This window comes from Chanodichthys erythropterus, chromosome 22, assembly GCF_024489055.1.
Source record: "Chanodichthys erythropterus isolate Z2021 chromosome 22, ASM2448905v1, whole genome shotgun sequence".
In the NCBI taxonomy this organism is placed as follows: Eukaryota; Metazoa; Chordata; class Actinopteri; order Cypriniformes; family Xenocyprididae; genus Chanodichthys; species Chanodichthys erythropterus.
In genome coordinates, this window is record NC_090242.1 from 7,537,687 (window position 1) to 7,558,696 (window position 21,010).

General features: G+C 35.4%; 1 protein-coding gene across 1 annotated transcript in view; it reads left to right on the forward strand.

Moving 5' to 3' along the window:
* Window positions 1-20,589, forward strand: part of stk26 (serine/threonine protein kinase 26) — a 36,485-nt gene extending 15,896 nt beyond the window's left edge. Inside the window, exons 3-11 of the mRNA XM_067375265.1 lie at window positions 4,246-4,302; window positions 4,411-4,519; window positions 5,082-5,239; window positions 10,145-10,330; window positions 13,768-13,913; window positions 15,511-15,604; window positions 15,691-15,753; window positions 15,842-15,978; window positions 19,012-20,589. Coding sequence (XP_067231366.1) covers window positions 4,246-4,302; window positions 4,411-4,519; window positions 5,082-5,239; window positions 10,145-10,330; window positions 13,768-13,913; window positions 15,511-15,604; window positions 15,691-15,753; window positions 15,842-15,978; window positions 19,012-19,027 — 966 coding nt within the window. The 3' untranslated portion in view covers window positions 19,028-20,589. The remainder of the gene's footprint in view (window positions 1-4,245; window positions 4,303-4,410; window positions 4,520-5,081; window positions 5,240-10,144; window positions 10,331-13,767; window positions 13,914-15,510; window positions 15,605-15,690; window positions 15,754-15,841; window positions 15,979-19,011) is intronic.
* Window positions 20,590-21,010: the final 421 nt, after the last annotated feature.

Genomic DNA, 21,010 nt, shown 5'->3' on the forward strand with positions numbered 1-21,010 from the left:
AGATATTGTTCAATACATTTATTATTTTGGGGTTTTTTTTGCCGCACAAAAGTATTCTCGTCATTTCATAACATTAAGGTTGAACCATTGTTGTCACAAGATCTGTTTTAAATATATTTTTAGTACCTTTCTGGGCATTTGAAAGTCTAAGTTAACTTGCTCTCAATGAAGGCCTCACAAGCCATCGAATTTCTTTAAAAATATCTCAATTTGTGTTCCCTTTGTGGGGGAAATGGGGTCCCTTTTATGTGAACGTAAACAGTTGTGCAAAAATTGGATGTGAAAGTATTGGATCCGTGCATTAGTCCATAAAATGACAGTGGCCTACCTGCTACTGTTTGTGTCCTTAAAGTCCACATGAAATGGATTTGCGATAGACTTTTCTTCCCTATTGTGACGTATATCTGATTCAAACAGCTTCTTAAACAAGAAAAAAAGTAGGGTGGGACTTGATTTCTTTTTTTTTTTTTTTTTTTTTTTTTTTTTTGGCTGTTGTTTGAGTTGATTGGATGGTTGGACAAAAAAAAATCACTCACTGCTCTTGACTTATTAACTTTTAGTAGCTTTAATAACAATATTTATGTTCAATTAATACAGTGAAGACTATGGTGTTTTTATTTCCTATTTTATTACTTCACTCAGTTTCTGTAGCTGAATGCTACTGTTAGATGTACTTGAAAACTTAAAGCACTGTTTATTTCATTTGAATCGTTCTATTGTATTTATTTGTCCTGTTGTCATTTGTTGTCATATGTTGTTGCTGGCTGTTTACTTGTCTTCAATAATATTTGAGAGCTTTTTACTTAGATTAATTAGGCTAGTATTAGTTTTTGCTGTGGTATCAAAGCGGTATTTTCAGCGGTGTTCTAAAACATCATGTGGTTCAACCATTGCTGAACACTGTCCATAATTTCCTGTTTTTTTCTGCTTTTTCTCTACTTCCACTATGTAAAGTCTTATATATTCATTTTAATTCATTTGGTGGTCAACTGTATGTGTAGTCACCTATTGTTTTTAAAGTGACAATATAATACAAATACAGATTTATAGGGTTCAACTTGCCCAGCCAGGCCAGTGGTTGATTTGTTAAATTCAAATTTTTTTCACTGGCTCTGCCCTGTTCTTATTATAATGTTATGTAAATCAAGACTTTTTCAAATTTTTTTTTAAATATTTTTTATCATTTTTCAAATCGTTCCATTTACATTTACTTACCCTAATGTCATCTCAAACTTGCTTTATGTGTGAAACAAAGCAAGATATCTGAAGAATTTTACAACTGTTTTTTTTTTTTCCATATAGTGGAAGTCAATAGGACCCAGTACAATGACGCTTTAAAGAGGACATAAAGGCATCATGAATATTCATATGATTTTGATGAACTAGTGTATTTTAGGTCTTCTGAATTCACACTCAAAAATCATGTCTTGACATGCAAGAACCAAAGATGTTTTGGGTCCCAATTGACTCATAATAATGGACAAAAAAAAGCTGTAAGATTCCTCAAAAATGTTTGTCTTTCACAGAAAAAAGAAAACATACAAGTTTAGAACAACATGAGGGTGAATAAATGGTGACAGAATTTTGAAGGCTATATAGAAAATATAGGACATGCTATACATTGTGCATAAGAAAGCTTTCAGATATAAACATTATATATTATAAAACAAAAGAACAACTGTTGGTTCTTTCTAAAGCAGAAGTTAGAAATAAATGCTGGCCAGTGTTTCCTGTATGAACAACTGAACTCCAGTCAAAAAGATTCATGAAACAGCCTCAGACTCACTTGTAAGTTAGCATTTAGAATCAGAATCGGTCAATGAATCAGAGCCTTTACTGAGGTCACACCTGATATTTTTCAGTAGTGTCCGATTGAAAGCACAACAAGTACTTCAGCTTAGGGATCATAAAAATACTCCTGATACCAAAAACTGATGACGTGACGTAACTGACAGAATTTTCCTTGCAGAGAGACACCGACGGCAGCAGCAGAAACAATGTCAGCCTCAGGGGTGTGGAAATACTTAAGATTAATGATGACAACCGACACGTTGTGAACTGCATGCTTTCAATCACAATTTGTTATCGATTAGCGAAGGCGGGATAGGCGGAGTCGTGCTGAATGACACTGCGTTCAGCCCTGACAAAACCTTGCAAAACGTTTTTTTAAACTGAATCGGTGGTGCTCTGAACGCCCTGTTCTGATGACACAATTATGGCAGCTGAGAAGGCCATTCTTTGTGTTCTTTTTGAAGAATTTCCAAACCCTAATGAAATCAGTATAAATACGTGTTTAATACTGCAAAATATGCTCTGTTACAGTCACTGCTCTTGCCGTCCAGAATAAAAGAGAGCACTTTTGTAAACGACTTTACTTGGACCCATTGTGCGAGCTGTCTCTTTAATCCCACGTGGTTTATATACATGTTGCCGCTGATTGGGCTGACATTTTTGACACACCCACCAAACAAAAGAAAATGTATCTCAAACCCATTTCCAGGAAACATGTCGTTCAACCCAGAAACCATAGCAGAACGTTGCGCGCCGGTTTGAGCTTGAACGTGCCCCAGAAGCACGCTCTCTCTCACACATGCGCTCTCTCTCTTTCTTGCGTGTAATCCCAGCGCCTGAATGGTCAAATGCACACATAGTTGTCAAAATGTCCATCGTGTGGAGTATCTCACGTAAATACAGTCGGTTATGGCTTAAGTCTACGTAAACATTTGGGTGAAAACAGGATATGTGTCAGTATCCATGGATTCCGTCTTAAAGGGACCATAGCCTATATTTGTCATTAATGTTAATAAAACAACAAAATATGTAAAATGTGTACATGGTAAATAAACCTACTGTATCTGAAAAACAAGTTTATTTAAAGGTGCCGTAGAACATCTTTTTAAAAGATGTAATATAAGTCTAAGGTGTCCCCTGAATGTGTCTGTGAAGTTTCAGCTCAAAATACCCCATAGATTTTTTTTTTTATTCATTTTTTTTAATTGCCTATTTTAGGGCATCATTAACTATGCACTGATTCAGGCTGTGCGGCCCATTTAAATCTCATGCTTCCCCTCCCCCGGAGCTCACGCTTGCCTTAACCAGCATAAACAAAGTTCACACAGCTAATATAACCCTCAAAATGGATCTTTACAAAGTGTTCATCATGCAGCATGTCTAATCTAATCTAAGTATGGTACTTATTTGGAAGTTTACATTTGATTTTGAGGCTATGCTCTGTGGCTAACGGCTAATGCTACACTGTAGGAGAGATTTATAAAGAATGAAGTTGTGTTTATGAATTGTACAGACTGCAAGTGCTTAAATTAAAATAGCGACGGCTCTTGTCTCCGTGAATACAGTAAGAAACGATGGTAACTTTAACCACATTTAACAGTACATTAGCAACATGCTAACGAAACATTTAGAAAGACAATTTACAAATATCACTAAAAATATCATGTAATCATGGATCATGTCAGTTATTATTGCTCCATCTGTCATTTTTCGCTATTGTTCTTGCTTGCTTACCTAGTCTGATGATTCAGCTGTGCACAGATCCAGATGTTAATACTGGCTGCCCTTGTCTAATGCCTTGAACATGAGCTGGCATATGCAAATATTGGGGGAGTACATATTAATGATCCCGACTGTTACGTAACAGTTGGTGTTATGTTGAGATTCACCTGTTCTTCGGAGGTCTTTTAAACAAATGAGATTTATATAAGGAGGAAACAATGGAGTTTGAGACTCACTGTATCTCTTATTTAACGATGCCAAGATAAATTCAATTTTTAATTCTAGGGCACCTTTAATTTGTATCTCTAGTATTTGCTGTATTGTTTGCAATTTGTTTGTAAGTTTCTTTTTATATAACAACATTTATATATATTGTTAATTATGCCCTTTGAAGGTTATTGGACACTGAAATTTTTGTTTAAGTTTGTGACAAGCACATAAAATTAATACTTTTTTCATTAGAGTAATAATAAAGAAGCTGTCCTACATTCATTAGTCTCACTGCGTTGTGCATAGAAAACTGCAACATCAAAAAAAAAAGAGAGAGAGAGAGAGAGAGAGATAGAAATTAATAAATGTATAGGCATCGGTATTGCCGAGTACTAGAAAAAAGTATCAGTACTCGGTCCTTAAAAAATGGTATCGGTGCATCCCTACTTCAGGTTATATAAACTATGCACTCAGTCAGAACAGAAGACGTTTATAGCTAATTGTCTGTTGTTTTTCTTTTAGGGTAGTAAACTATGGATCATAATGGAATATCTGGGAGGAGGTTCAGCTCTGGACCTGGTAAGCCCTTTGACTTTAACTGTGAGCCTCCACAGCCACAGAATGCAACTGATCCTGCCTGTCATGTGCCCTACACATTCAGCTCATTTTGTGTTTGTGTGTGTGCAGCTGCGAGCCGGACCCTTTGACGAATACCAGATAGCCACCATGCTGAAAGAGATTTTAAAGGGTTTGGACTACCTGCACTCTGAGAAGAAAATCCACAGGGACATAAAAGGTGTGTACGCAGAGCATTTGTCTCCATGTTAAGAATGTTTGTGTCTGCTTGGATGGGTGGGTGTGACGACTTTGTTTTTCCACTCTCGTTTGTTTTTCCACTTGTTTGAACTGTGCAGGGTGAGGTAGATTCCGGCTGCTTCGTCTGGAATTAGCTGCACTGATTGGTGTTGTGTCTGCAATTTTTGTTCAGTAGTTTTGTGTTATTCATGTAATTTCTTCTTTTGAGGTGTATTTCAGTCTTGAAATGTAATTTTGAATGAGGGAAAAATAATATATAAATGTGAAATCAAAGGATGTGATTTGAAGTGATCACTTATGAAGAAAATAAATAAAATGCCATTTCTATACTTTTCCAGTGGATAATTGTGATTTAATACGTTGTAACGTGATGCAAAAATGTTGAAATAATCTACATGACACACAATCTCTCTCTCTCTATGATGTGTATTCTGTTCCTATTATGATGACCTTTAATAAATGGTAAAATGTAAATTCATCAGATCACTCAAGTAGTAGTAAAAAATCTGTTTTTCTTCGTCTCTTATTTTACATGGTTACAGCCGCCAACGTGTTGTTGTCTGAGTCTGGTGAGGTGAAACTGGCAGACTTCGGTGTGGCAGGACAGCTGACAGACACACAGATCAAAAGGGAGACATTTGTGGGTACACCATTCTGGATGGCGCCGGAGGTCATCCAGCAGTCTGCCTATGACTCAAAGGTAAGTCCCTCAGTGTTGAATCTACTTTAACCAGCACACCTTAAACCTTTACTACACCTGCAGCAGGCTTGTTTATCATCTCAACTTCCTGAATGTACATGTTTCCATAATCACGCCGTTCTTTATAGAGGGCCATAATGAGTTTAAAGCTCAACTCGCTGTTGTTTTGCAAACCACTAATTATTAAGAAACAGCATGAAGCTTTGTGCGGTTATTAAAGGCTAAACTGTTACATGTAAACACCTATCCATATATAAACATATCAATTAGAGCAGTGAGTGAAATATTTTTGGTCCCTTTTTTTTTGTTTGATTAACATTAAAAACACAAACGGCAGCAGGTTTATTAGGCTGCTGTCATTTTAAGAGTGACTGCCCGGATCGAATATAGTGTTGCACATCAACTGTTTACATTCACTTAAAGGATCATGAAACCTCCCCTGTTTTAGCATGGTCGTTCACACCTCAAAGCTTTAAAAACTGTCAAATTCATACAAAAATTATGTCAACATGCCCGTCTTGGCGAGTAGCCTAGCAAACATAGGTTATGTCTTAAGAGTGAACGTATATTAGTCGAGAAAGACAGCGCATGTGTAACCGTATATTAGTGTTAATTTCGTCAGACGAGACGAGACGAAATATGTTCGTCAACGACCTTTTTTTTTCATGATTAAGACGAGACGATGACAAGACTGCACCACTGTCCAAAAACGCTGACTAAGACTAAATTAACATGCATTATTGTTGACGAAAAAAGACGAGACGAAAATGTTTTGTATAAAATAAAAACTAAGATAAAATCTCTCTTAATTTTCGTCTACAATCGGATCTGCTTTTTCATCAGTTGTTACGCCTTTAAAATATTCAGAACGAGTTCGCGGCTTTGCGCTGTTGCTCAAGTTAAGCCTCGTTGAAGCCTTGTTTACACTGCATGCGTGTGCGGCTCGTTACGGCTCCGGCAAGGTGTTGTTCCGTCAACTGTCAACTCAAAGAAATTTCAAGTTTTTCTACTGCGAATCTCTTGTCGTCAGTTTCTAGTGATGTAAAATATGAGCGGGAGTTTACACAGGGTGATTATTTTGACTTTGTTTTGTATTTGAGCTGCGCGTCTTGGAGGTGAGGCGCCTATCTTTAGCGAAGCGGCGCGTCGAGCCGCTTCTCAAACGCACCGTGGCGCGGCTGGTGTAAACACAAGCATCGACTAGAGTGGCCGTGTATCAGCTCCGGTAGCCGCTTCGCAGCCGTAATGAGCCGCACACGCCGGCAGTGTAAACGAGGCTTTAAAGGTTTTATACACCTGTGGCTGCAACACGAAACTGCTGAACACACATCACCCAAAGCGAACACGAGTGACGAGCGACGACGACATACTAGCTTTTGAATTGTGTTGGTTAAAATAAAATACTCTTCCGAACAGGTTAATCATTTGTGAATGTGTCTCCTAAATCAGAAATTGAAAACCAGACACGTTTAACATTTGTATTCAGCAAAAATCTTTCAACAAGTGTATTTTGTCAGGTAATTATGACATTTAACCAATGTTTGAGATATGTGAAACACTTTTTTTACTGAATGTTTTTACTGAATGTTTAATAATCTCAGTAATAATGTGTTATTTAAAAAAAAAAAGACTAAAATTTTTTGACTAAAACTAGACTAAAATTAAAAGACTTTTAGTCGACTAAAACTTGACTAAGATACCTTGAGTTTTCTTTTGACTAAAATTAGACTAAAATGACGAGACATTTAGTCGACTAAAACTTGACTAACAAAAAAAGATATGTGAATGACTAAATATGACTAAAACTAACAAGGACATTTGGCACAAGACTAAGACTAAATTAAAAATAGGTGACGAAATTAACACTACCGTATATGTACTGGATTGTGCATGTCTTAAAGGGTAAAAAACTATTCCTGCTGTCTGTTTTTAATGTTAAATCAAACAACAAATAACAAAGAAATCACTCACTGCTCTTGACTGAATAGTTTTTGTAACTTCAATAATGATTAATCTTTATTTATTTTATACAGTAAAGATAATATGCAGTGTTATTTTATATTTGATTACTTTATCCATTTTCTATACCTGAAAACGACTGTTAGATACCTAAAAAACCTGAAAAGCACTGTTTATTTTATTTGAATATTTGCTTTATTGTACTTATTTGTGATGTTGCTTGTAGTTTGATTCTTTGTTCTTATTTTCTTTATTTTTATTTGACAGTAGTCCTATTTTCCCTGAACATAGCACATACCGAAACCGTGACCCTAAAAACTTGATATGAACCGAACCGTGAGCAATTTGAACCGTTGCACCCCTAATACTTATATTACATTTACGAGCAGTCTTATGATGAACCGCACATAGTTTAACACAGAAAGAATAAAGACATAGTTTATTTTTTGTCCATTTTTCTTTTGGATTTTCAATCTAAATCATTCTTTTGTCTATTAGAATAATCGTGTCATCACGTTCACACCACTGTATCAGTGTCCAGTTTGCACATATAATGTATTTGAAGAAGACTTGATGAAATATGTGACACCGTGCTGGTTCATGTTTGTTGCAGGAGAATATGTGAAATATGTCTATAAAAACTTTAAACACGGATACTTTATTCTGTATATGAGCTATGAGCCACGTGGCTAGTGTTTTTAAACTCATCGCTGAGCTCCGCGCCGAAACCGGTCATATGCGCACACTGCGTGTAACAATTGTATTTTTCATGTGTTCGTATTCAAACTCCAGTTCTGACCATATCGCGGGCAAAATGATGAACAGCACTTTTGTGACATTTGAATTCTCCGCTGTAATGCGATCTCATGCGAACATGTTTTCCATTTGTGCTGGTAGATCATAGCAAAACAAACCACATGCACCCAAACTTCTGCTCTGGTCGCGTCACAGGAAAACATAATTTTGTGTTGTAGCACTGAGGAAACGAGCACCTACGACTGTCTCTGAATGACAAGAGACAGAGGCAAGAGAAGTGCTACTTCCTCATGCATAATACTGCAATTATAATATTATGCATACTACAGCACAGTGATTGGATGAATGAGCTTTAAGTCGTGAATAAATGCAGAAACTGTTGACGTCAGCATGTTCATACTTGGAGGCAACCAGCACTCCGGATCTTGCCGGTAGTACACGATGACGTCAGATTTTGTGACGTTGCTCAGACTTTGCTTTTCAAACCGGAAGACAGAAATCGCTCTGAAAAATGCAACTTTTAAACTAATAAAATGAATGAGTACCTTTAGTGTTTTCAATGATGCGCAGCCTATACATATCTGTTCACAGCTCAAAAAATGTGTTCTGGGGTTTCATGACCCTTTAAGACAACACCGACTGTGTTACGAGGATACTCGCCAAGATGGGCAGTTTGACATAATTTTGTGTGAATTTGTCCGTTCAAGTGCAAAAAGAGGTGAAAGAGAACTCAATTCAGTACTTGTGCACTGTCTGACAAGCAGCTTTCTGGTGAGTAATAAATTGAGTTCTCTTTTATGTCTTCTTGCACTTTAATATTTAAATTTGCAAGGCTCAAAAACGTGAAGATGATAAAGTTTTGTGACTATAGAGCACAGGCCCGATCAGGCAGGTTGACCATTCCTTCAACTGTCCAGAGCGCCGTTTACACTCACCCCAGACCTTCAGGCAGTCCTTACTGTCGAGTCCTGAAGCTGCTATTAATTTTCATTGATGACTGATTGCAGTGTTTAAACCTATTGTATATTTTCATTATATCATTTTAATTCTATAATTAATTGTATAATAGACCTAAATGTTTTTAAAACATTTCCAATGAAGAGAAAGCTAATCTAGGATTTTATTATCCTTGCACGCAGAGCGTCAGTCATGCGGTGATGCGCTATAAAATTATGCTGTGGCAAATTAATTGTAATTTAATAATAATAGCTGCCTAATAATAGGGCTGGGTATCGATTCAGATGTTCCAGATCGATTCAATTTAGATTCACAAGCTCTCAAATCGTTTCGATTTCGATTCTCGATTTGATTTCCGATTCTCGATTCAATTTTATGTGAAGGTGGCATCAACGTCGACAAAGCACCTGAAACCGCCATTTAAGCACTGAATGAATGAATGACAGGTTCGCCTCTCGCTCCTTGGTGACATCGCACAAGGCAAATAAGAGGGTGACATCTAGTGGATAAAACTCGTAATTAGATTAACGTTAATCTTACATTCAATGTTTGCGGAAATAAATATGGAAAAAAAATCGATTCGTGGCCTTTGAGAATCGATTTTGAATCGACCACATTTTAAATTTTTTTTTTTTTACCCAGCCCTACCTAATAATAATAATAATAATAATAATAATAATAATTTAATTTGAAATGCCAAATCCTCTTGACTTTGCCATAGCTGATGCTTTTGATATCTAAAATCATAATTGTATTGTTTTTTATGTAAATATCATGCACACCACAATAATTCAGTCATCTCCACAAGTCATCATGAAGTGATTAAAAAAAAAAAAAAATTTGAAATATAATTTTCCTAAGAGATACACTAATGGAAATCAATCTTTATAAGCAGATAGTAGTTCAGCACAATTATTTGTCTTTTTTGTTTAATAGAACATTCTGCACAGTAAAATTGAAGTTATTTTGTATGTCAGGCTTTACAATATTAATCTTTAAAACATAATATTTAATTTATATATGTAAATATGAAAGTTCCTCCATATTATTTGAGATGCTTTCATTGTGTTAAAGGAAGGTTATAAAGCTCATCTCAATCAAAAATGTATTTTATTTTTTTCAAGATGTTTTTACTAAACAAATGTCTCACTCTGTCTTGCTTTATTCTACAAGGCATTTTATTATGGCACGCTCTATAAGAGTTCACCCTCATGAAGTTGTTTTTGTTCTCAGGCTGATATTTGGTCTCTCGGGATCACTGCCATCGAACTGGCCAAGGGCGAGCCCCCCAACTCTGACATGCACCCCATGAGAGTTCTCTTCCACATCCCCAAGAACACACCACCCACCCTCAACGGAGACTTCTCCAAGACATTCAAAGAGTTTGTGGACTCCTGTCTCAACAAAGATCCTACATTTGTAAGCACAGTTAAAGCATTGCTTTCTGAAATCGGATTGTTGTACAACGGGTTGAAGGTCCAGATGTCAGTTTCAGTGCAGCTTCAAAGAGCTCTTCATGATCCCAGACGAGGAATAAGAGTCTTATCTAGAGAAACCATTGGCCATTTTCTAAAATTTTTTTAAAAAAAATTATATACTTTTTAACCACAAATGCTCGTCTTGCACTTCCCTGCAAAGCGCCACGCATTACGTAATCATGTTGGAAAGGTCACGTGTGAACAGAGGTCGCGTTAACCGAAAATTTTCCGTCATTGACGGAATTTTTTTTATCAATGACGGAAAAATCTGAAGGCCGTCCGTCACGGTGACAGATTACACTCAGGGTGATCTACTGTAAATTGTAACTGTAATTCACACCCCTGTCCAGTTGGTGGCGACTGCGCTCCAATGTAGCAGCAGAGCACTGGATCCAGAACAAAAAAAACTGGCACTAATCTTTTGATATGCGTTTGATACTGATAACGCACAGGCGAGTACCCAGAAGCTACAACTCTCTATCACGCCACATTAAAGAGTGCCAAAACGGTATTTATTGCTCGAATTTCTTAATGAAATGGACAGAATTTGAAATTTGAGACTTTTGTTCCATATCAAAAGCAACACAAAGCGTTAAGCCTATTGCGATTTATTGGATGGGAGGTGCACAATGCACTGTTTAATCATCAACTGAAAACAGCATATCCTACCAAGAGATCGACTATGGTTTACGAATCGATATTGGTCTCATGAATGCGCAAAACAGCAAGGAGACATTTTAATTGTTTATTAATAAAGTAATGTTTTCTGAATCAGTGTCGGCTGCAAAGATGAAGTTGATATTGACTCTCATCATCTATGGATGCGCTAGAGAGAGAATGCACTTCATTCGGTTTAGTCTACATAATCAGAGTAGCCTATTTCTTTTCGTTTTGAATTAATTCGTTTTCGTTAAAGTAGGTATTTAAAGCTTTCTGTAGATATATTTCTCATGTATGTGAGGCAAGCAGCCGCTGAGTTTCGTTTCATTTAGCCTGTAAGACGCGCTCCAGTTCACGCGCCAGTGATCGCGCCCGCGCCTCCATGTCATGATTATATTGTCTGTTATATTTGCTTCTTATTTATTACATCCAGGCAATTGGTTAATGAAACATTGATTAAAATTAAGATACAATTTTTACAAAACGAAATTCACTTTAAAGAAAGGCTTTCTAGAAAATAAAACTTAATGAAGTGTTTAAAATCATGTCTGACATGCCATGTCTCCGGATATACTGCGCATCTCATGATGCATCGTGCTGTTAACTTTTCATAATCAAATAGATGAATTTAAAATATAACATAGGACTATTTAAACATAAATATGAAACTGTTTTCTTTAATGGCTACCAACACATAGCCTATACAACAGTCACGTTACAGAGAAATTTCGCGTGTGAATTACCAGTCATATTAATTTTCATATTTTAATTATAGTAACACATTTAATTTATTTTTGTTCAAATGTTATAATAACACATTTAATTGCTTTTATTTGTGAACAAAAATAAAAGCAATTAAATATGTTATTATAATTAAAATATGAAAATTAAAATGACGGGTAGTAATAGATTATGACGGAATTTTTACGACCCTGTCCGTCAAAATGACAGACAGTGTTAAAGTCTAACGCAACCTCTGCGTGTGACGTAGGCAGAAGTACAGATCCAGTGTCTACAAAGTTAACATATAAAGACTAAGTCAAACGCCCTTTACAAAAAAAGGTAAAGCAACGATGTCGGATGATTTTGATGTCGAGTTTGAGGAGTTTTTTCCACCTACGTCATGCGTGACCTTTCTAACGTGATAACGTAATGCGTGGCGCATCAGAGAGCAGTGCAAGATGAGCATTTGTGGTTAAAAAGTACATAATTTTTTATTTTTTTAGAAAATGAAGTGATGGTTTCTCTAGATAAGACTCTTATTCCTCGTCTGGGATCATGTAGAGCTCTTTGAAGCTGCACTGAAACTGACATTTGGACCTTCAACCCGTTGAACCCCAGTGAAGTCCACTATATGGAGAAAAATCCTGAAATGTTTTTCCCAAAAACCTTAATTTCTTTTTGACTAAAAAAAGACATGAACATCTTGGAGGTGAGTAAATTATCAGGACATTTAAATTCTGAAGTGAACTAATCCTTTAATTTTGGCAGCTAAAGTATCACAATACAAAGTAGTATCCAGTGTTATTTTATTTATTTATCTTTGAGATACTATTGTAGTTTATTAATATTTTGAATTAGTTTATAGTTTCATTTAGGTTTAGTTCAGTTTTAGCTTAATTTCATTAGTTTTATGCATATATATAATTTTTATTTTAGTTTAATTTGAAATTATTTAGTATCACATTAAATTAAACATAAATAAGAAATGTTGACATGGCAACTAGCCTAAATAATGTTTCTATTATTTGTTTAAGGAGTGGCCAGAAGTGATGATCCCTTTTTAAGGACCCTACAAGTTTGATTAAACCATCAAAATATGAGGAAAATGTTTTATATGTTTTAAATATGAAGGACAAACAAAACTCTAAACTTCATTAAGGTATTTCTGACAAAATTATTTGGCAGAAAAAAGCAAACTACAGCTACAGGTTTTATTTTACTATGCAAAAATCTGACAGGAAAAAGCATACATCGACATAATATAATTAATATTTTGTTGGTTGTTTCTTGTTTTTGCATGTGATAATTTTTTCGTATAGAAACCTGGCCAAAATTTATGCTGCTATAATTTGGCATGTTTCTTTGCATTACTATCATGAATAAAACAATCGACTCCAAGCACAACTACGAAATATGATATTTAACACATTTACAATAATATTTGAATAAAGGGTGAAGATCAATCAATCAATCAAACTTTATTTCTATAGCACCTTCTAACAGCCAAAGCTGACAGCTGCCAAAGATGTCAGTTTTCCTAGACCGGACATCACTTTTGGACACTTTCACAGTTCACATTTATTTTATTTTTATGGATTTGGTTTTTAACTATAATAACCCTGGTAGTGTAGCAATATCACATCGTTTGTAAGTGTCATTATTGCAGAGGCTGTTTTGTTATATAACAAATCTGAGTGTTACAAACAAACCCAGACCTCTCTAAAGTCCAACCAACTCAGATCATCACACAAAGTTGTCATGTGGTTCACTTACAATGCACATAATTAAAGGGTATTTCATATTCTCTGTGTGAACGGCACCACAGCGCCGCTCCATAAGTGACTTTCCCATGTTTAGCGCTGTGGCGTTTTGTAATTTCTGTGGCACTGGCAGCATTTTGAGCCGTTGGTGCATATAATGAGTGCAACACTAATTCATACTGATGTGTTTATAAAGTGATAAAGGTAATCTAATGTCATTATCTTCCTTTCTCAGAGGCCCACTGCGAAGGAACTTCTGAAGCACAAGTTCATTGTTAAATATGCCAAGAAGACGTCCTACCTCTCCGAGCTCATTGACAGACTGAAGCGCTGGAAAGCCGAGGGCCACAGTGATGGAGAATCGAGTTCGGACTCTGACTCGTAAGTACAGAATCATTTACAAAACCAAAATAAGGACACCCATTTTGAACACCCTGCTCTCCATCACTAAAATGCCTGATGGTATCTAGTAGTAATTACTGGCTAATTTAGGGCCCTGTGATTTCCAAGATGCAGAAAAATGCGGACGGAATCACGGAATTCAGTCATAAAAACGGAATTCAGTATATAATGCGGAATGTCACGAAATTTGTTACATTTTTGATGGATGAATTAAAAGCAGGTCAGTACAATCAAATTGCAATAAAGATTGCATGCCTGTGTGCCTCTGAAATGAATGATGCGGAAGCGTGGTTTAATTTAATTCACACACACTCTGAAGCACGTGCGACGTTTGCGGTGTTTTCATCCTCTAACGCCTCACTATATGAGTAAATTGATGCACAAAATTAATCTCCAGAGCCGCTCTGAAAGTCACTTCATCAGCATTTAACCGCTTCGTTTGAGAAAATTATCGTCATAAATACAGTGAAACTCAAAGCTCTTGGCAACCCGTCAAAATAAAAGTTTGATTTAACTTGACAGAAACGTATTACTGTTGTACAGTAGAATTTAGATAAATTTAATTTTATCTTTTTAAACAATAATCTGTTTTTCTTCCATGTTGTAATTTTAACAGTAAAGCTCTGTGCAGCACATTGTTTGACAAAAACATTTAATTTCATGATTAAAAGATAAATTAAATGGTATGCATTCATTTGATTGCTGGAAAAATTAAAATACGCAACAGAATTTCTGAAAAAAAAAAAAAAACATTTCATGAAAATACTTTTTTTTTTATTATTATTAAGAATTCACTAATTTTTAAGAATTCAATTAATTAGACATGCTTTTTGATTATTAAAATGTAATCAAACCATTAAAATGGAATCCAGAACAATTAAAACAGAAAACAGAATTTGGTAAAAAATAAAACACAATTTGAGGGGAAAGAATAAAACACGTCAACAATTTTTAAAATAAATTGTTGGTAAATTGGATGTTTCATTATTTCAATTAATTAGACATGCTTTTTGATTAAAATTTAATTTAACCATTAATATGGAGCCCGGGAAAAAAAAAAAATAAATAAAACAGAAAAAACGGAATTTGGGAAAAATTAAAACGGATTTCATAGGGCCCTACAAATTCTGTTGAGAAATTAAGGATCACATTAGAATCAATGTCCAGATTTCAAGCACTTCGACTGGATTAGATTAGGGCTGTCACGAATCCTCGAGTAATTTTCAGTACTTAAATACCGGAAGTGCCGCATTCCACAGTCAAGTATCCATGAACCGCATTATTAAACCGTTTGCCAAGGCTGCACAATGAATTGAAACCATTTAAAAACCATAATAAAGCTTAGTGCTATTGTGAATTCACAAAGGCTGGGATTTAATGAATCTGACAGCCCTATTGTGCACAACCACAAAAAAAAATCACAAACTTGAGGGCCGCATACAGTATTTGTACTGTGCAGCTGCTTTTCACGGGTTTAAAACTGAGGTCTTCCTCTGAGAAACTTGCTCACATGTATTTTAAATGGATCAAACTGCTCTGAGCTGAACATCTCCACATGTTCCTGATGATCTAACAGGGAGACCAGCGGTAAGGACAGCGAATCATCTCCTGAATGGTCCTTCACAACCGTTCGAAAGAAGAAGCCAGAAAAGAAGCAGCCCAATGGAATGGTTAGTTCTGGATGATGATTTGGATATTTAATGTTGAAACTCTGAATACCGAGAACATGTTTGTGTCTTTGACCGCCTCCCTTCAGGACGAAGAGCTGCAGAAGAAGTCAGCCAGTTTAACCACCGTCATGGCTCCTGTGTTCTCTGAGGTAGGGGAGCTAGTGTCTTCTCATGTTCAACAGAAATTAAACATGAACTCCTTCTGGTTATGACTGAGTTTGTGTGGTCTTTTTGTAGCTGAAATCACAGAACCGAGATGACGACATGACGAGAGGAGTTCTGGAGGAGCTGGAGAAGAGCCTGCACGTGGCTGAGGACCTCTGTCCCGGGGTCACCGACAGGATGATCAGCCACATCCTGGAGAGAGTGCAGAGGTCAGACACACACTACATGATGATATGTTTCTGATGGTGCTCACAGGCCTTTAATTTAGGAGTCTAAATGCAGTTATCTAGCAGTAAACATTAAAGGGTCATGCCATGCAATTTTTATTTTTTCATATGGAGCTTGTGCAAAAACAGGTATAATGATTTTCCACCCTCTGTCTGAAACTCTGGTCATGGTGCCGTCTCCTTTAAGGGATAGTTCGCCCAAAAAATGCAAATTTGCTGTTGATTTACTCACCCTCGGGCCATCCAAGATGTAGGTGTCTTCTTTTCTTCAGTAGAACAGTAAAGAAGATTTTGAGCTGAACCGTGGTCTGTGGTGTTTCATATAATGGTTGTACAATCACTTTGAGAGTCAAAAAACATACAGACAAAACAAAATTAATACTGAATTCCTGACAATACATTGAGGTGTGATGAAGCGAGACAATCGGTCTGTGCAAGAAGCTAAACATTACTTGAGTGTGTTCACGACAATCTGGAGCATGAGCTTCCTGTCGCATAATGATGCTGTTTGAGATTATATTAATAATTTTTTTAGTGCAAAAATCATCAACTACACCATTAGCATGCATATGAAAAATTACATTTTTATGAAAAAAACTAATGATGATCAAAATATGATTTAGGTGTTAGATGCAGAATTCTGCCATCTGCTGGTTAGAGAAAAGCTTGTAGAAATTACAGTTTTACAGGGTTCCTACGCAAAGTATGGAAAAATATTTGCACTTCCAGACTATTGCCCAAGAATTAAATGAAAAATTAATTTATCACACAAGAAGTGTGTTTTCATGGCAGCTGTTCAGTGATTCTTCACTGAATTAATTCAAGATGCACTTTTTCATTGCACAGAAGTGCAGGTTAGAAGCTTTTTGGGTTTCTTCTCATGATATTCTTGGCATCGTATTACAGGTTATTATATATAAAAAAAATATAGATTTTCATGTGCACACAAGAAACCATTTAACTTAGCAAATAGGACAATGCACACTGAGCCACATGTCATGGTGTGGTTTCTCGGCCGCCACAGAGCACGCATTAAAGCAGACCTAAGGCCTTTAAATATGACATACTGCCCTAACGAAAGCCATATTGTGAACACTTATTTATAGTACCAGTCTTTTTTATTGACCCTTGAACTTGGCTAATAGGACAGTGCACACAGCCGTACTGTGCCATCAGCCCATTTCATGTCATGGTTTCTGCATCACCACAGAAGATGTGTTAATGGACATTAGGCCTTGATATTAGAGGTACTACCCTAAGAAAAATGGATCTGTTTTAATTAATGTGCATTCATGCTCCCGTTTTCTTCATAATAAGATGGCAGAGATGCACAAAGAAGATAGGTTATAGTGAGTGTGTATAAATAAAACTGTAATTGTACAGTAAAAAACTGTAATTAAAACAAATTGAAATGTGCAATCGTGCAAAAAATTGCAGTGCAATTGCAGTGCACATGTGAATAGTTTCTTGTGTGCATGCATGTGTGTATATTATTATTTTATTTTTTTTAAAACCCTGTGAAAATAATATTTACAAATGATTGTACTTTATACCAACTTTAAAGCTTAAAATAATGCTGTATGAACCATTTGTTAAATATGGTCTGAAAATCTACGGAGAGGTTTGGAATGGAATTTTGAAATGGAAAAAGTGTAGGAAGCCTGGTTGTAATGACCATGTCTGTCCAGCAGAGGCCCATAGAGATCCATTCATTTTTCTGGACGTGCTCCTATAATTTCACAGCTTTTGTGAATATACTTTTGACCGGTAAGATTTTTCTTTTGTTTTTAAAAGAAGTCTCTTCTGCTCACCAAGGCTTCATTTATTTGATCCAAAATACAGCAACATTAATAATATTGTGAAATATTTTTACAATTTAAAATGTAATTTATTCCTGTGAACAAAGCTGAATTTTCAGCATCATTACTCCAGTCTTCAGTGTCACATGATCCTTCAGAAATCATTCTGATATACTGATTAATAATTTATGATCATTATCAATGTTGAAAACCGTTGTGTATTTTTTTTTTTTCAGGATTATTTGATGAACAAAGTTCAAAAGAACAGCATTTATCTGAAATAGAAAGATTTTGTCACATTATACACGACTACCGTTCAAAAGTTTGGGGTCAGTACGATTTTTTTGTTTTTGGAAAGAATTTAAGGAAATTAAAACTTTTATTCATCAAGGATGCATTAAATTAATCAAAAGTGACAGTAAAGACATTTAAAATGTTACAAAAAATTCTTTTTCAGATAAATGCTGTTCTTTTGAACTTTCTGTTCATCAAATAATCCTAAAAAAAATGTCCAAAGCTGTTTTCAACATTGGTAATAATCAGAAATGTTTCTTAAGCAGTAAATCATCATATTAGAATGATTTCTGAAGGATCATGTGACACTGAAGACTGGAGTAATGATGCTGAAAATTCAGCTTTGCATCACAGGAATAAATTATATTTTAAGTTTTAAAATGATTTCACAGTACTACTGTTTTTGCTGTTGTTTGTATCAAAATAAATGAAGCCTCGTGAGCAGAAGAGACTTCTTTCAAAACATAAAACAATTCTTAACTTTTGATTGGTAGTGTACATTTGTACATTCACATACATTTGTCTTGTTTTTGCAATAATGTCACATAAATTTGCAGTAATGCCACCAGTTGCCATAAAAAGACTAGACTTGATTGTAGTCCCACATTATTTCAGTAATTCAAATAGGGTGAATTAAGGTTGATTGGGACATTTTTTTTTAATTCACCCTATATAAAAATAATCAGAGAATATTTTTAGAAATATAAATTTATTTTAAATAAAACCAATAAAAAAGCAGATGTGAAGAGTGAACACACCTAGTAACAGGCCTTAATTTATCAGGTTTATGCTGGAATTATTGATTTTATTTGCCAGTTTCTATAAAAAAGTCACACCTCTTCAGCATCAGATATCAGTGTGGCCAATTCACTGATCTATAGCTAGTTTTGATCCTCATCTCTGCCTGTGTTTGTGTCTGTAGGTTCTCTGTGAGTTAGTGGAAACACCTCCATCTGCTGTCAGCCCCGATGACTGCACCTTAACACACTCACACCTGTACAGAGAACGGACGCGCGCACACTATCTGATCATAACCAAAAGGAAGTCGTCTCTTTTTGTCCCAAAGAATGGAAATATATATTATATATAAATATAGTGTGTGTTCAACTGTATTTATACAATTTTGCCACATGCTTTTATATTAGTCTTCTGCTGGTGCCCAAGGATGTGTGTTACTGTTATTTTATTCAACATTTTACTTTGAAAAGACACAAAAATATCCTTACTGGTTAAGTAGAGCGTTAGCGAAATCTTTTGGTTCACATTTATTTATATGTATTTGACGTCCCGATCCATTACTTTATTATAGATTTTAAACTATGATCAATAATATATATATATGTTTGGGAGTTTAACAGTGCCTTTCTGTTCGTCTTGGTTTGGGATTTCTTTATTATTGTAGCATTGCAGAACTGCTGTATGGGATTACATGCATATCATATCAGTCAAAATGAATAGAAATACCTCATTTACGCAATCATTAAAAAACAAGAACAGCTCCTGGTTAATGAAGATCAAGATTTAAACTGCTAGAAAAACGAGAGGAGTTTTGCTGTGCAAAAGCTACCTCCATTTCTGACTCATAACTATAGGGAATTAAATTTTTTCTTTTAATTGGCAACTTTAATTTTATATAGATATATATACAGGACTATTATCAACATATTTTGCCCTTCATTTCTCAGTAATGCCCTCTTTTAGTGTCTTTTTTTTTTTTTTTTTTTGAGCTAATATTTTTATACAAGAGTAGAGTTATACTGTATTTTTTGAAGGAAATATGCACTTGCACACACTTTGTACGGGGTGGGCCTGTTTGTTTGTTAATTTCAGAGCTCTCTTGCTCCAAAGACATTCCTCTTACTTTGAGTCGATCTCAAGGGATCCTGCTTCTTTAACCGATGGGGACGTTTCTACACGCTAACTGATGCATTTAAGCTACCCAAAGTGACAGCAAGTCCATGCTAGTCAGCAGTATAGAGTTCATGCTCAATGCAAATCCTTCTTTATGTTTTATATAGTCTCCTGCGATGAGGGATTTTTCTTTCTTTTTTTCGCCAAGCTTGTATAGAAACACAAGGGTGCCATTGCGGGTGCGGTGGTCATGTCGTTGTTTGCTCCCGTTGGCTTGGAGAGACTGTGCCAACGTTGCATCCCATTGTGCCTAAACATCACCTTTTTTATGTATATGATGTCATTGTCTTCTCGAACAGCTTTAAGACGACGTTTTCACACGGTGCCAGACTGCTGGAAGATTTTAGAGCAATAATAAAGGTGTTTAGTAGAAGATTTGTATATTTCTTTATAGAAGTGTAGATGCAGAAGCTAGGTTTTGTACATTTCTTCACCAGAGCTTTTGTAAATTTAAAGACGCCAGACAGAAATCTTTCTAGGCTGTATCATACAGATGCTGTTCTCATCTTTTTTTTTTTTTTTTTCCTCTTTTTTGACTTCAACTGTTACAAATTAGTTTTTGTTTGGTGTGGCAAATAAAGATTTAAGTTATGACATTTCAGTGTGTGTTTTTTTTTTTTTTCCTCTTGATAACAAAATTTCAAACTTGTTGCACACTTTACCATTGTCAATACTGTTTAAAATGATGAAATCACACAACATGTCCAATAGATCATATTTATTTTACTGATTTTTATTAAGTTATTAACTTAGATATTGTTAGTAATATTTACTGGACTGAAGCAACTTAAGTTTACTTGATTATCTACACCCCGAATTCCGGAAAAGTTTGGACATTTTTTTAAATTTGAAAAAATTGAAAACTAAAAGACTTTCCAATCACATGAGCCAATATTTTATTCACAATAGAACATAGATAACATTACAAATGTTTAAACTGAGAAATTTTACAATTTTATGCAAAAAATGAGCTCATTTCAAATTTGATGCCTGCAACAGGTCTCAAAATA